This window comes from Gouania willdenowi, unplaced genomic scaffold (assembly GCF_900634775.1).
Source record: "Gouania willdenowi unplaced genomic scaffold, fGouWil2.1 scaffold_265_arrow_ctg1, whole genome shotgun sequence".
NCBI lineage: Eukaryota > Metazoa > Chordata > Actinopteri > Blenniiformes > Gobiesocidae > Gouania > Gouania willdenowi.
In genome coordinates this window covers 1-15,000 of record NW_021145022.1, presented here as the reverse complement: position 1 = coordinate 15,000, position 15,000 = coordinate 1, and the positions used below count along the sequence as shown (strand labels likewise).

Below are 15,000 nucleotides of genomic sequence, written 5' to 3'. Positions count from 1 at the left end.
TTTTTTTTTTTAATGCCTTACTATAGCCTTACCTCTAAATTAGGGAATTTGTCAGTTTTTTCTCATTATCTACTTTTTTCCCATTTTTATCCCAGTTTAAGTGCACACATCACAATTGCACTAGTTTGGAATAAAAATGGGAAAAAACTAGATAATGAGAAAAAACTGACATATTCCCCAATTCAGAAGTAAGGCTATAGTAAGACATAAATTTTGGAAATTCTTTTTTTATTTATTTTTTAAATAAGGCTTTCACAAGACCCCAATAACTAGTGCAATTATGATGTGTACACTTAAAATAGGATGAAAATGGTAAAAAAAAAAAAAGTCGATAATTAGAAAAAAGTGACAAATTCCCTACTTTAGAGGTCAGGCTATAGTAAGGTTTAAAAATCGAAAAAAAATTTAATTTTTTTTTCTGAGACAAGGCTATTAAGACCTTAAAAACTAGGATAAAAAATTATGTGCACACTTATACTGGGGTGAAAATTAAGTAAGAAATGAAAAATGAGAAAAAAGTGACAAACACCCCAATTCAGAGGTAAGGCTATAGTAAGGTATAAAATTTAAAAATTGTTTTTTTTTTTCTTTTTTAAATAAGGCTTTCACAAAACCCCAATAACTAGTGCAATTATGATGTGTACACTTAAAATAGGGTGAAAATGAAGTAAGGAATGAAAAATTAGAAAAATGAGGAAAAAAGTGACAAACACCACAATTTAGAGGTAAAACTAGTGCAATTAGTAATTGCACTAGTTTTTGGGGTCTTGTGAAAGCCTTTTTAAAATAAAAAAAATTTCATATTTTTTTCAAATTTTATGCCTTACTATAGCCTTACCTCTGAATTTAGGTGTTTGTAATTTTTGTCTCATTTTTCATTCCTTACTTAATCTTCATCCCAGTTTAAGGGTGGAGCTTAGGAGACTTCCATCACGTGGAGAGGGGTGGAGCTTAGGATCAGAATTGTGGTCTCTATGAGCTCAGAAAACAGGAAGAGAAGAAAAACTAATGAAATGCTCTTTATTGTCTCCAAATATTTCCTAAAGTATATTTTGTATTTGCTCATCTCTTAATGTATCTTCATTCATTGCCTCCTTAGAAAGAAAATAGTCTGAAAATCACAACTCAGACAATATGTTAGTTTCAAAGCTCATCTGCTGTATTTCAAATTCAAATTTTGACAATGTCAGGTCTGAATTTTCTTATGTTTATCCTCCTAAAATAATATGATTTATCTGTATAGTTTTATTTATGGTAGCACGTTTAACCTTTGACCTTTTAGCATCTGAACCACTGACCTTTAACACAACATCAAACCAACCATAGAACATAAAACAAACTAAACACATCTATCTCTATGTAGACAGTGGGCTTTATTTCTCCTCTTTATTTTAATTCTTTTATATTTATCTAGTTGTGCTACATTTATTATCTTTATTATCTCAATAGGTAAATATTACCTTAAACTGTATTTGGATCACTTATTGGATTATTAAAGAGACATTATTCTCCTCTTCTTTAGATCCTAACAGTTCATCCTACATATCATCATTATTCATCTAATAAACTGGAATGTTTACTGTTTAAATAAATGTCACAAATGATTCCTTTGCTTAATATGTAACTGTTAAAGAATCAAACTCTACTGTTAACTAAATAAATAATCCTAATCTGAACATCAACAATAATCCCATCATTACAGACAATTTATAAACTTTAATCAACCTAACGTCGTGTTATTGGAGGAAAGCGGGGTACCCAGAGAAACCCCACAAACACAGGGAGAACATGTAAACTCCACACAGCCTGAATCCTCTGTGAGGTAGACGTGCTAACCACTGTACCACCATGTTGTCTTTTTGTATTTATAGTCTGGGTGTCATTAATAAAAGTATAACAATGTGATTTTTAATGTGTTATAGATGCTGTCATTTTTTATTTTTGTTGTTTTGTGTTTTTGTTTCATTAAATGAATGATCAATTATTCTCCTAAATTATTTAGATTTATTACTTAAACATGACTTTTTGTAATAATTACATGATTATTTATTTCTTAGTTGTAGTTTAATAAAGCAGGTTGTACTTGTGTCTGCAGCCTGCAGGGGGCAGCAGTGAGTCCAGGTGGAACCTTTGTGCTGTAGTTTGTTTCCGTCCGGACTCTTTTAAAGCTCGTCCCTCACTTTGTCTCTGTTCATTTTTGTCATGTTGTGCGACTGGCTTCACTTAGGTCCGCAGGAGTGGCTTCAGTTCGTCAACAAAGAGGTTAAAGTGAAGGCGGGAAATGACGACGAGCTCCGCGGGTGGTTACACACGGTGGATCCGGTGAGCGCGAGGTGAGGCTTTTAATGTGAAGGGAACCGACTCTTATTCTGAAGAGCTCAGCATTTGTGTAGTATCTGTTGTGTGTGTCTATATGTAAACACACGTGTGTGTGTTCTTTAAACACTGCAGTCTGGTGCTGGTGACCTTTGGCCATCAGGGGGCGTCAGTGGTCGTGCTGATGGGCCACGCTGTGCGGGAGTTACAGGTTCTCCGTGAGGCCGATGAGGTCACGTCTCAGCAGCTGCGCACGTGTTTCCTCCCCCACAGGAAGCCCCGCCTGGAGCCGCAGGAAGTGAAGCGGAGGAAGGCGGGGCTACAGCGCTGGCTGGAGGAGAACCGACTTCCTGTGGAGGAGGACGGGGAGCGGCTGGTGGTGGGCGGAGCTCTGAGTGTGGCTCCGCCCTACGGACCTGAGGACTGTGAGAGCAGCAACCAGATCATTCTGCTACGCATCCAGAGCCTCATCAGAGACGCACAACTACACACTGACTGACACACAACTACACACTACTGACACACAACTACACACTGACTGACACACAACTACACACTGACTGACACACAACTACACACTGACTGACACACAACTACACACTGACTGACACACAACTACACACTGACTGACACACACAACTACACACTGACTGACACACAACTACACACAACTACACACTGACTGACACACAACTACACACTGACTGATGTTGACTTGTTGTTGTACAAACTGGAATTCCTTTTCAAAATAAAAGCATCCTGAATCAAAATGTGCCTGGTTAAAGCAGAGCTTCTCAGTGTGTGGTTGGAGGTCCGACTGTAGGTCACAGACACGTTTCCTTTCATTTCCTCCTCTTTAGTAAATAGTGAAATAAAGATGAGGTCATGAGCTGGAAAAGGTTGAGAGCTAGTGGGTCTGAACACACACACACTTCAAATCTCCATTAAACAAGCTTTAGTTTGAAACCTGAAGGACTTCACCTGACCTTCTCAGCTTTTATTTTGAAGGTCCCAGGTGATGGTGTTCTAAAGCTGAAGGTCATCTTACAGGAAGTGGTGGTGAGGCTGAATTATTGATGACTTAATGGACTAGCTTTCATTTTTTCAGCGGGCGTCACCTGAGATTTCCCATGAGGCCACGGGGCTCTGCCCCCATCCAAACATTCACAGTCACATGACCCTTGTCCTCCAATCACAAGCAGCTGCTGTGGCTCTGTGAAGCCATTGGGTAGCTGTGGGATGCTGCAGTCACATTGGTGACCGTGTTAACTGGTGACTGAGTATGAGCTGCTTGTGCCCAGTGGGCGTGTACTGTAGCTCCTCCCACTCCACGTCCTTGAAACCAAAACACGGCGCTTACTTGCAAATTTGACGTCATTTGGAGCCACAGTCTGAGCAGTAGGGTCCGGTGGGAGGAGCCCCGGTAACCTGCCCCGCCCTTTTAGCGTACTGCCCTGAGTTACGCAGCCCAGCTACGACACAAACGTACGTATCTTTCCCTCTGGGAATTCTGCCAACGTCTTGTTCAGATCATAGAGTTTAGTACTAGAACCACCATTTATTTACACTGTAATATCTAGTTTAATAATGTCTCAGCTTTCCTTCACTATGTAACTCATATTTACAAACAGAGCTACACAAGATCTGAGGCTGTCAATCATCGTCATATATGGCGTAAAATCCTGTTTTTCAAACTCAAATAATTTATTTAAAACAGTTGATAGATTGTTAATGTAGAGTGATAATAACTAATGATCACAACAGAGTTTAGCTTTGGAAAATAATTATGTGGCAAGTAAAGGTGTATTAGATATTAGATCATTAAGGATTAAAACATGACGATGTGCCAAATCACAGAGATCATAGAACAGTCAGTAGTTCACGTTTTAACCATCGCGGTGCCGTGTCTGTCATATGTCTATGATCCATACACAGAACATCAAATGGTTTATTTCTATGTAAATCACACTAGTCAGCGTTACACACACTGAATAATTATTAACAGCTTAAACAGGTCAGAAGTACGCTCTGCTCCTCCCCCTTTCCTTTATAAATAAAATAGTTTATATCACCTACTGTCATTTAGAGTAAAAATATATAGATATGAATATTGGTCCATATCACCCAGGCCTAATGTAACCACAGCAGTAACGTTTTATCTTGTAAAGGATATGATTGTATAAACTGTGTGAAATGAGGCGTTCAAACACTGTTTAAAGTATGATTTTATTAATATGAGTGTGTTACCTCAATAACTAATAGAAATCACTAGACTGATATACTGTCTTGTTATGTAGCATGTGATGCTAATGCTAATGCTACACTACTTTAGTTAAACAAAGTAAAAAGACTGTGACTATAAGAACATGTCAGACCTTTAGTTTGATGTTAATTAAAAAATAAAAGCTTCACTTTCTCAGGAGGATGGTTGTGTTCAGGAGTCAGTCATTAGTTAACACGGTCACCAGTTAGAGCAGAGAGTGTGTGTGTGTGTGTCCATGGAAACTGCAGCCTCCTCACTGCTGATTGGTCCACATCCAGCTCAGCACGCGCCCTGAAGTTAGCTCTCATGACATCACTGCTGTTATCAGATCAGCCTTTCAAAATAAGAGACTATAGCAGGAGGAATAGACAGTGTTTAATTTATTATAAAAATATATTTTTAATGAAATTATAATTACACTATCATTTTGATGTAGTTTGTTTAATGAACCATATTAATTAATATTGTCTGTAATTTAGGGTTTAATAATAAATGTGTGATGCTCACATTCTGTTTTGGTTCTGAGGGAAAAATGAACAACGTCTCAAAGCAGGAAGAGCTTCCTGTTGAGGTCAGGCACTGACGTTGAATGAGAAGGCCTGGGTCCAGTTCCTCCATCAGGTTCTGCGTGGTTCACACACACACACACACACGTTATTAATATGGCAAATCAATATATGAGCTACTAAAACTCAGTGTACAGAATAGCAACACCAGATATATGTATACTTTTATTATAGGAATATTACTAATATAATAAAAGAATTTCAATTATTACATATTTAGCTTAAACAAGAAATAATTCAAAACACTATCATAGTAATATTTTGTAAATGTGACATTTATTTGCAATAAAAAATACGTACAAGATTCCATCCATCCATCTTCTCCCGCTTAGCCGTTTCCGGGTCGCGGGGGCTGCATCCTCAGTAGGGAGGCCCAGACTTCCCTCTCCCCGACCACTTCCTCCAGCTCTTCCGGGGGGACCCCGAGACGTTCCCAGGCCAGCCGAGAGACATAGTCTCTCCAGCGTGTCCTGGGTCTTCCCCGGGGCCTCCTTCCGGAGGGACGTGCCCTGAACGCCTCACTAGGGAGGCGTTCAGGGGGCATCCTAATTAGGTGCCCGAGCCACCTCATCTGGCTCTTCTCGATGCGGAGGAGCAGCGACTCTACTTTGAGCCCCTCCTGAATGACTGAGCTTCTCACCCTATCTCTAAGGGAGAGCCCAGCCACCCTACGGAGGAAACTCATTTCGGCCGCTTGTACCCGTGATCTTGTTCTTTCGGTCATGACCCAAAGTTCATGACCATAGGTGAGGGTTGGAACGTAGACCGACCTGTAAATAGAGAGCTTTGCTTTTTGGCTCAGCTCCCTTTTCACAATGACGGACTGGTGCAGACTCTGCATCACTGCAGACGCCGCACCAATCCGCCTGTCCACCTTTTTTTTTTTACGTACAAGATTTCCCTTTACAAATGTACATTAATAAATAGTGCATGTGTAAATCCCAGAACTAGACTTTACTGTGGAGGTAAACACATGGAAAACAAGAAATGACCCAAAAACATAGTGGAATCAATAAATAATATTTATTACATAAGGATACTTCACATGATACTTTAATGATAACCACCGTAAAATAATTCAATGACTGATTATAAACATATTCTAAAAAAAACCTTGTGTCAACAATAATCTATCAATTCTGTTACATCAGCCCCACTGTTCCTTTGTAACAGGACCTGTACTGTAAATACTTAATACCACTAAGTAACTAATGATTATCCTAAATATAGTAATATAGTATTTTAATATGTTACATGTGAAACGTGATCCCACAGGCTATGGTTCCAATAGAACGGCGATTAGAGCATCCGTAGCTGCACTAAAGTCTGGAATCTTCACTTTAATCTTCATACAGTAATCTATTAAATAAAACACAATGTAAGATGTTTTAACAAACTTTTTTAACAAGTTAAATCAGGTGGTCTCAGCCTAACACAACTATACTGCATGATTAAGTCGTTTTTTGAAGAGAAAAGCTGCAATTTTAACAATTGAAAACATCCAGAATTGTAGCCACGTTAATAACGTTTGTAACAAAGCAAACTGTGTGTAAATCTGTCTAGATTTTAGTGAAATAAAAGTATTTACGTTCTGCAGATCTCTCACCTTTTCTCTGGTTCCACAGTCAGAGAGCTGCCCGGGGCAAGATGGCCGCCAGTGATGACGTAGCAGAATTCACCGTAAGGCATCTTGTCTTTATATATCATATAAAACTCTACTTAGAACAAGAAGAAGAGCTGTACTGAGCATGCGCCGCGCGAGCAACTCTAAACGCTTCCGGGTCAGAGGTCAACAAAGATGGCGGCGCTCAGTAGGGTCGGTGTTATGGGTGTTTCTCTGAGGTCCGGGATTTACAGGTGAAGTCCACACACACACACACACACACAAAGTGTTTACATGTCACGTAGACGGTGATCGATGGTGAAGGTCACCTGATCACTATAGTTTCACTCACGTCACACTTGCCACTAAACCTAACTCAGGGCTCGAGACTGTCACCAAAATAGTCACGTGTGATTTTTTTCGTCACGAGACATAACGAGTCGATCACTGAGTTCACGCTCACATTGAGCTCAGCAATAGAGCGTACACACTCATCAGAACCATCATGGACTATGATACCAGGACAGATGTTCAGCTGTGGTTCTCTCTGGTAAGAAACTAAACCAACAAAAACACTATTTCTGGAAGAAAATACAGATTTTAATTGTGTGGGAACAGATTCATTTAACCACCAATGTACAGGTTAAATATGTATGTTTTATGTGTGGCAAGAAATGAGTAATTAGCATGTGTTGATCACATGATCATGTGTTATTATATTCATGTTACTTTTTATAGACTTTCATATAAAAATACAATATTCTTTAAATGTTTTTAAGTTTCCATTTACATGATCAATATAAATGAAATCAAACATTATTCTATATAATAATAACTGTATATAATGTAATCCACTGTATTGTCTTCATAGAGAAGGTATTTATGGCTCCAGGAGGACTTTAATCCAGGTGAGATGAGGTTCAATGGTTCCTTGTAGAGTAAAGGTTACAGACCCCTGACCAGGGGAAGAGGGTTAGGAGACCCCACTATCAGAGCTGGACCCTCTCAATTTAATTCATGGTGAAACAATGCAGATGATAAGTTGGTTATGTTACTGTTAAATTAATTCATGTACAGTATTTATGTAAAATAAAAAACAGAATAAATGTAACCTGTTGTTATGATTTAATGTTATTATATCAAATAAATGACCTGTTATTTCAGACACTGATTGTTGCAGAAAAACATCACATTACAGTTTAGCTATGGATGAGGGACCTCCACCAGGGTGTATTCTAGTAATCTCTGTGAAAAAACGTAATTGATGTAATATTACATCAGTAGCACTAAATGAATTAATGCTGAGGGCGTGGCCATCCTCGGCTGCTAGACTAAGATCAAAGCGTGAGATGTTTGTCTCACTTTGTTCCTCTAAATACTTCCTGTTTCCAGGTTCTGTTCAGACTCTGGTCCTGGTCGATCTCGGTCCAGGTTTGTGGAGGCGTTGGAGCAGCAGGCGGAGCTAGTCCGGGGTGAGGCGCCCCCTACAGGACAGGGTCAGAGCTTCTCCTCTCTGCTGAGCTGCTCTCCTCTGGTCCAGATGGGTCCGGCCCGGGACCGGGTGGTGCTGGGCCGGGTCTTCCACACGGTTGGGGACGAGTTGTACGTGGACTTTGGAGGAAAGTTCCACTGCGTGGTGAGGCGCCCGGTGGGGGGCGCCGAGCTGCAGCGCGGCTCCAGGGTCCGAATTCGGCTCCTGGACATGGAGCTCACCTCACGGTTTCTTGGAGCCAGAACCGACACCACGCTGCTGGAAGCCGAGGCCGTGTTGCTGGGACCAGGGGATGGACGGGACGGACCAGAACCTGGACCCTCTAAGAACCGCTGACCTCCACATGGTGTTTGGTTCTATGTTCACTAATGTTTAGTTTGTTTCAATAATAAAATCCTTTCTGAACTCAGACCTGGTCCTGGTTAATCATGGCATCCAGGATGTAACTGGAACTAATCAGTTACCGTGGAAACAGTGTGTGCAGCTAACCTGCTGCTAACCAGGCTAAAGTCAGGCTTATCTTATCCTGCTGCTCATTGTAATAAAAACACTGTAATGGCGCTTTGTCATTGGCTTACGCTGTGCTGTGTAGAGTGGATGTTATTGTAACCAAAAAATAAAGAAAGTAAATATCAAAGGTGATGTTTGGTCTGATATGTCTATATATTTATTGTAGAGATGAGAAGACGTAAGGTCCAAAAACCAGGATATGAAAAAACAATGTAACTCCACATGTTCCGCACAGTAAAAACCATTTGTTTTCCAGCGCCACCTCTGACGCTCATTATAGCTTCCCTTTATACTAATTAGGGCAGAGCCCCTCCTCTAGCGCCCTCTGCTGCTAAACGGCTCCACCACACTGTAGAGGTGATGACGTCACTAAAGAACCAGGAGGATTCTCATGGTTCGTCTCTGACCAGGAAACACCTGAACACAAACTTTACCCTGATCTGAGTTTAGTAAAGCTGGGAAAAGGGGGCGTGGCTAAGACAGGCCTCTTCAGCCTGTGATTGGCTGTATTGAACAGTTCAGTGTTACAGAAAATATTCTTGTATTTTACTTTGAAAGGCTTTGATGGTCATGTGACCCAGAGAGACAGAGATGATGTTTTCAATGTTGGGCTTTATTTATGTATTTATGTATTTATTTAAAGCAGACTGATTAGTGAGTTCATGCAGGATGAGCTGAGGATGGAGAGAATGCACTTCCTGTCCTGGGGTCAGAGGTCACTCTGTCTCTGTGTCAACAGCACATGGTCATGAGGAGCCACTGAGGGGACACACACACACACACACACACACACACAGTGACCCCTCTGGTCATCACATGTCACTGCACACAGAGACGTGGACAGTTACAAAGTAAAAGTGTGTGTACCTCAGTCAGGTTGAGCTCCACAGTCCCAGTCTGGTTCTGGTCCAGTTCCTGAAAAACTCCTACACACACACACACACACACAATGAAGATAATAATTAATATTAACCTGGTAATGACAGTGAGACGTGGAGGGTCCTGATTGGACGTCTGGTCACAGATTGTGTAGAACCAACACTGTGTTCACTAAAGTGTTTAATGTGCAGTTTGATCAGTCAGGAGGAGCTCAGAGTAGAGCCACTACTCCTCCATGTAGAGAAGAGTCAGGTAAGGTGGACACCTGGTTAGAACCTCCTGATGAGGTGTTTAAGGCCCGTCCTACTGGTAGGAGACCCAGGACATCACTCACTCACTCACACACACACACACACAGAGACAAACACACACACACACACTTTGGTGCCTATCATGAAGGACAAAGTGGACATCGTGGGGAGTATGGGTAATTATCAGTTAAGTGCTGTAGTCAGTGTACTGTCTATGGTTTTAGAGAGAATATTACTTGACAGAGTATCTGTATATCTACACACCTCTAAACATACTGATTTATGTATCTATGACTGAAAGAGAAGGTGGAAAACTATAGAAGACAGAACTCTACTGTATTTATTGGTTTCAATGATCGTATAAATCAGTTTAGTTCAGTTTATTAATCATTTACAGTATGAAAATAATAAAACAAACAATCAATGCCACTAAAATACTATAAAGAATAAAGAGTCACATAAAACCACAGTTGATTCTGTCCAATAAAAAGTCAGAGAAAGTTAAAATGTCTTGTTTAAAGAACTGTTAAAATGACGAGCAGTAGAACATTTGATAGAACGATACTTTTTCCCTGAAGGAAGTATTTCAAAGATGGCCCTGACAGGGTGTGGCCTGAGGCGTCATTAACCAATAGTAAAGCTGGATTAAAGAGTCTGGCTTTATGTGTGGCCCCCAGGAGCCAATGGTGCTGCTGGCTGAGCCAACCTCTTTGTTTAAAGCATTTATTTCTCTCAGAGTGAGATTATAAACCACACAATAATACAAATGGTTAAAACACTCCTAATTACACAATAGTAGAAATTTAAAATAATTTTAGCATTTTGGGTGAAGTCATGTGTAAAAAGAAGAGGTGATGTCTTTGTGTCTGTTCTTTTAAGCTGATAAACCCAATGATGGTTGTATCATCTGCATATTTAATGATCACATTATTGTAATGAGATGCTAGTAGGTATATACAGTATACAGGGTGAACAACAGGGGGCTTAAATACATCCCTGAGGGGAACCAGTGCTAGTACACAGCTCATCAGAAATACAACCAGTGATTTTAACCCTTTATGGTCATAAAGTTAAAAAATTAAAAATCAATTTACACATGACATCATCGAGTGCAAGGTTTAGCTGCTTTTATGGACCGTTTAAAAAATATCTGGACAGTTTATAAACTGCAGCATTACCAGATTTAAAAGCCTCAGCTCGCTGTTACATTTTATGATTCACATCTGTATTATACCTCGCTTTTGAGGGCGACCGTGGCTCAGGTGGTACTGGGTCGTCTTCTGATTGAGAGGTTAGGGGTTTGATCCCAGTACCTGACTATGTGTCGAAGTGTCCTTGGGCAAGACACTGAACCCTAAGTTGCTCCCAGTGGTCGACTAGTGCCTTGCATGTCAGTCCTGTCCCACTGGTGAATGAGCTGATATGTAAAGCATTTTGAGACTGTTTCAGTGGTGATAAAGCTCTATATAAATCATGTCTATTTACCAACGTGCCGTTTTAAAGCTTTCTTTGAGACACAGCAATCAATACAAAGTTCTATGTACGCAGTGACTGTATCACAATAATCATCTAAATTTTCAGAATTAAACACAGACTAATCTGTAGCATCAACACATCCTGTAATTTAACTTCAGCATCCTTTGTTTGACTGTTTGCTCCTCTGTATGTATGAAGGTAGTCGTACAGAGGAGTGATCTGATTATCTAATAGCTGATCAATAAGCAGACTTCACATTAATTAATGTTTAACATGTAGTTTGGAAAAGCAGTTTTAAAATTACATTTATTAAAATCACCAGCTATTATAACCACAGCGTTGCCATGGGAACACTCAAAAGTGTGTAAAATGTCGCTTAATTCAGTCAAAGCAACTGAAGTGTCCCCGCCCATAAATGTAAACACCACATAAACATCACAGAGAACTCTAACCATAGAAATAACCTTTTTAATATTGACATGAATGATCTTTCAGACCAGTTAAGAAAGTGTAAAACAGGTTGTTTGGTTGGTAATGAACTTATGAATCATCTTATGTATAAATATGATTTGGTTATTGTTTCACCAATAGCAGCGCTGGGTTCCAAAAGCTTCTCAACATATGTTCTAATCATGGTGTAAATAAAATAAGAAGTAAAAGAGGATAAAGAGCTTTGAACTGTCAGGACAAGTACTTCCTGTTTGCTCTAAAGCTAAACATCTGGGACACATCATCACTGATGATATGACAGATGATCAACATATGTATAGACAACGTCGTATTTTATATATATATATATATGTTGACCAGAAGTGGTCTGAGAGGGTGAAAGTGTGTCTCTTCAGAACTTATTGTATACTGTACCCTAATGGATTACATTTAAAAAGGCCAACATCTGCAAACTTCAGGTTGTGTTTAATGATTGTCTGTTGTTTAGTTAAACAAGATGGAATAGTGCAAGTCATCACTTTTCATGCTCTTTTGAGACGATTGATGTTTAAGTTTATATGTCGACTCAACAGTTCTTGTAATGCCATTATAATTATGTTAATTAACCCTGTCCTCAGTACTGTACGATACCAGTCTGCTACTGTATGTGGAAACACTGCTATGACTGTCTTTATTAAATATCGTTGTATGTTTGTACTAACGCTAACGCTAACACTAACGCTAACACTAACACTAACACTAACACTAACACTAACACTAACACTAATACTAATACTAATACTAATACTAATACTAATACTAATACTAACACTAACACTAACACTAATACTAATACTAATAATAATAACAATAGTAATAATAATAATAATAATAATACTAGTACTAATAGTAATATAGTAATAATAATAATACTAGTATTAATACTAGTACTAATAATAATAATAATAATAATAATAATACTAATACTAATACTAATACTAATACTAATACTAACACTAATACTAATACTAATACTAATACTAACACTAACACTAACACTAATACTAATAATAATAACAATAGTAATAATAATAATAATAATAATAATAATAATAATAATAATACTAGTACTAATAGTAATATAGTAATAATAATAATACTAGTATTAATACTAGTACTAATAATAATAATAATAATAATAATAATAATACTAATACTAATACTAATAATAATAATACTAGTACTAATAATAATAATAATAATAATAATACTAATGATATTAATACTAGTACTAATAATAATAATAATAATAATAATAATAATAATAATAATAATAATAATAATAATAATAATAATAACATACTTACTGAACATAGACTCCAGCTTGATGAGGCAACAGGTGAAGTTATCAAAATCCACCACTTCTTTATCTGCGTATCGAGCCACCAGCATCTGATACAGACAGTTGTTCAGTTTGAAACCTGCACAGAACCAGAACCAGACTTAGAACCAGAACCAGACTTAGAACCAGAACCAGATCAGGGTCAGAACCTTTTTTTCCAACAGAAGTGAGCTATTTTGAACTTGTTTTAAACTCTTTGATGTTGGTTTGTAAACAAAGCGTGAAGCCTCACCTCCGTTCTCCAGAGCCAAACGCATCTCATAAGAACTCATAGAACCGGACTGATCCAGATCAAAGTCCCTGAAGATCCCCTGCAGAGGAAACACACAGCGCCCCCTGCTGTTTTATCCTCACCAGTCACAGCCTGACATGACTCCATTCTTCTCCACGACACCTACCAGCCACTTCCTGATCTTTGTCCACAGGATGTGGAACTCCATCAAACCGAGGCAAGCGCTGCCGTCCTTCTGAGAGCCAATCAGGACGCACAACAGGCTGACCTTTGAACCCTGATCATCATCACATAACCCTGCTCTCCTTTCAACTCAATCGTCTGATTATTCTGTTTTTCAAAGAGCTTTTCAAAATAAAAGCCAACCTTTGTTATTACTCTGACATTAGTTTAAAGAGGATACGTCCATCAGTCCCACCATGGCTCTGCACGCCTCCAGACTGAACCCGTCTGTCTGTAGATCTCTGTCTGTAACACACACACACACACTTATTTAGTTGGATCTGAAGCAGCACTGACTCACAAAGACAGGACAGAGAAAAAAAAAGGACCAGAACCAGGATCAGGATCAGGATCAGGATCAGGATCAGGATCAGGATCAGGAACAGGATCAGGAACAGGATCAGAATCGTAGCCATGGATAGAAACAAAACTCACGTTTGGAGACGACTCGGTTCAGGACGGTTTGAAGCTCTCGGACAGAGATCTCCATGTCCTATAGGGTCAGAGGTCACAAGTCACATGGGGTCAGGTCACATGGGGTCAGAGGTGAACTCACGTCTCCGCTGAGCTGAGCAAACATGGCCCTGAAAGAGTGGTCAATGTCGCCCTCAGAGAACTCCTCCTACAGAAGAAGATGAAGGTTTGTCACATGACTGACAGTCAGTGAGTGGGCGGAGTCAACACCATTTACCTCCACGTCCAAGTTTGCCACAACATCATCGTCCATCTCGCTGCAGACAAACAGGGTAAACAGTAACCATAGCAACAGATAAAAAGATGAATTAAGTGTTGTAATGCTGCACAGTGACCAGCAGAGGGCGACACAGACTCACTTGGTCTCTGACATCTTCTCGGTGAACACCCTCAGGATGAAGTCGGCCTCCTTTGAAGGTTCAAAGGTCGAGGGGACGATGAGGTACTCGCCCGGTGGGAGGCGGAGCCTAGCGCTGACCTCACGCAGGTTAATGAAGGACTGTGAGCGTGCGCAGGACGAGCGGCGCAGGAAGAAGTCCTTCTTCATGTGGACGCTGGGACCACCGTGGTGCTAGAGGTCAGATGGACAGTCGTCAGAGGGAGGGCAACCATTGGCTCAGAGCTGGTCATGTGACTCACCTCCTCAGGAATCTAAAGGAGAGAAAACACCAAATGCTGACTCAACCAAAAATGCCACTATGGTTGTTATGGTAACTGCTGTGGTTACCCAAGTGTTTGGTTGTTATGGTTACCATGCTGTTGTTTTTGCGTTAATAAAATAAAAGGTTTATCACGTGCACACCCATGACCTCTGACCTCATAGATGGCGAAGCCGATGGTGTGCACGTCCTGTCCGTGGCGGCGGTGGCGGCGCCGGTCCTTCTG

At 39.8% G+C, this 15,000-nt stretch overlaps 3 protein-coding genes across 3 annotated transcripts; 2 read left to right on the top strand and 1 right to left on the bottom strand.

The window, feature by feature from the left end:
• Positions 1 to 2,161: 2,161 nt before the first annotated feature.
• LOC114459126 (gem-associated protein 6-like) lies at positions 2,162 to 3,086 on the top strand. Its single transcript, XM_028441480.1, has 2 exons — positions 2,162 to 2,333; positions 2,452 to 3,086. Exons 1-2 carry the CDS (start codon positions 2,203 to 2,205, stop codon positions 2,813 to 2,815), a joined length of 495 nt encoding a protein of 164 aa, XP_028297281.1. The 5' UTR covers positions 2,162 to 2,202; the 3' UTR covers positions 2,816 to 3,086.
• A 3,781-nt stretch (positions 3,087 to 6,867) lies between these two features.
• Positions 6,868 to 8,649, top strand: mrps28 (mitochondrial ribosomal protein S28). The gene is made up of 2 exons (XM_028441479.1): positions 6,868 to 7,002; positions 8,141 to 8,649. The coding sequence occupies exons 1-2, from the start codon at positions 6,944 to 6,946 to the stop codon at positions 8,574 to 8,576; spliced, it is 495 nt and encodes a 164-aa protein (XP_028297280.1). The 5' UTR covers positions 6,868 to 6,943; the 3' UTR covers positions 8,577 to 8,649.
• Positions 8,650 to 9,342: 693 nt separating this feature from the next.
• On the bottom strand, positions 9,343 to 14,994 carry LOC114459124 (calpain-1 catalytic subunit-like). The gene is made up of 12 exons (XM_028441478.1): positions 14,932 to 14,994; positions 14,755 to 14,766; positions 14,475 to 14,686; positions 14,333 to 14,372; positions 14,198 to 14,263; positions 14,077 to 14,134; positions 13,823 to 13,887; positions 13,586 to 13,654; positions 13,420 to 13,498; positions 13,153 to 13,266; positions 9,618 to 9,676; positions 9,343 to 9,509 (listed from the first exon to the last, which is right to left on the bottom strand). The coding sequence occupies exons 3-12, from the start codon at positions 14,660 to 14,662 to the stop codon at positions 9,483 to 9,485; spliced, it is 765 nt and encodes a 254-aa protein (XP_028297279.1). The 5' UTR covers positions 14,663 to 14,686; positions 14,755 to 14,766; positions 14,932 to 14,994; the 3' UTR covers positions 9,343 to 9,482.
• Positions 14,995 to 15,000: the final 6 nt, after the last annotated feature.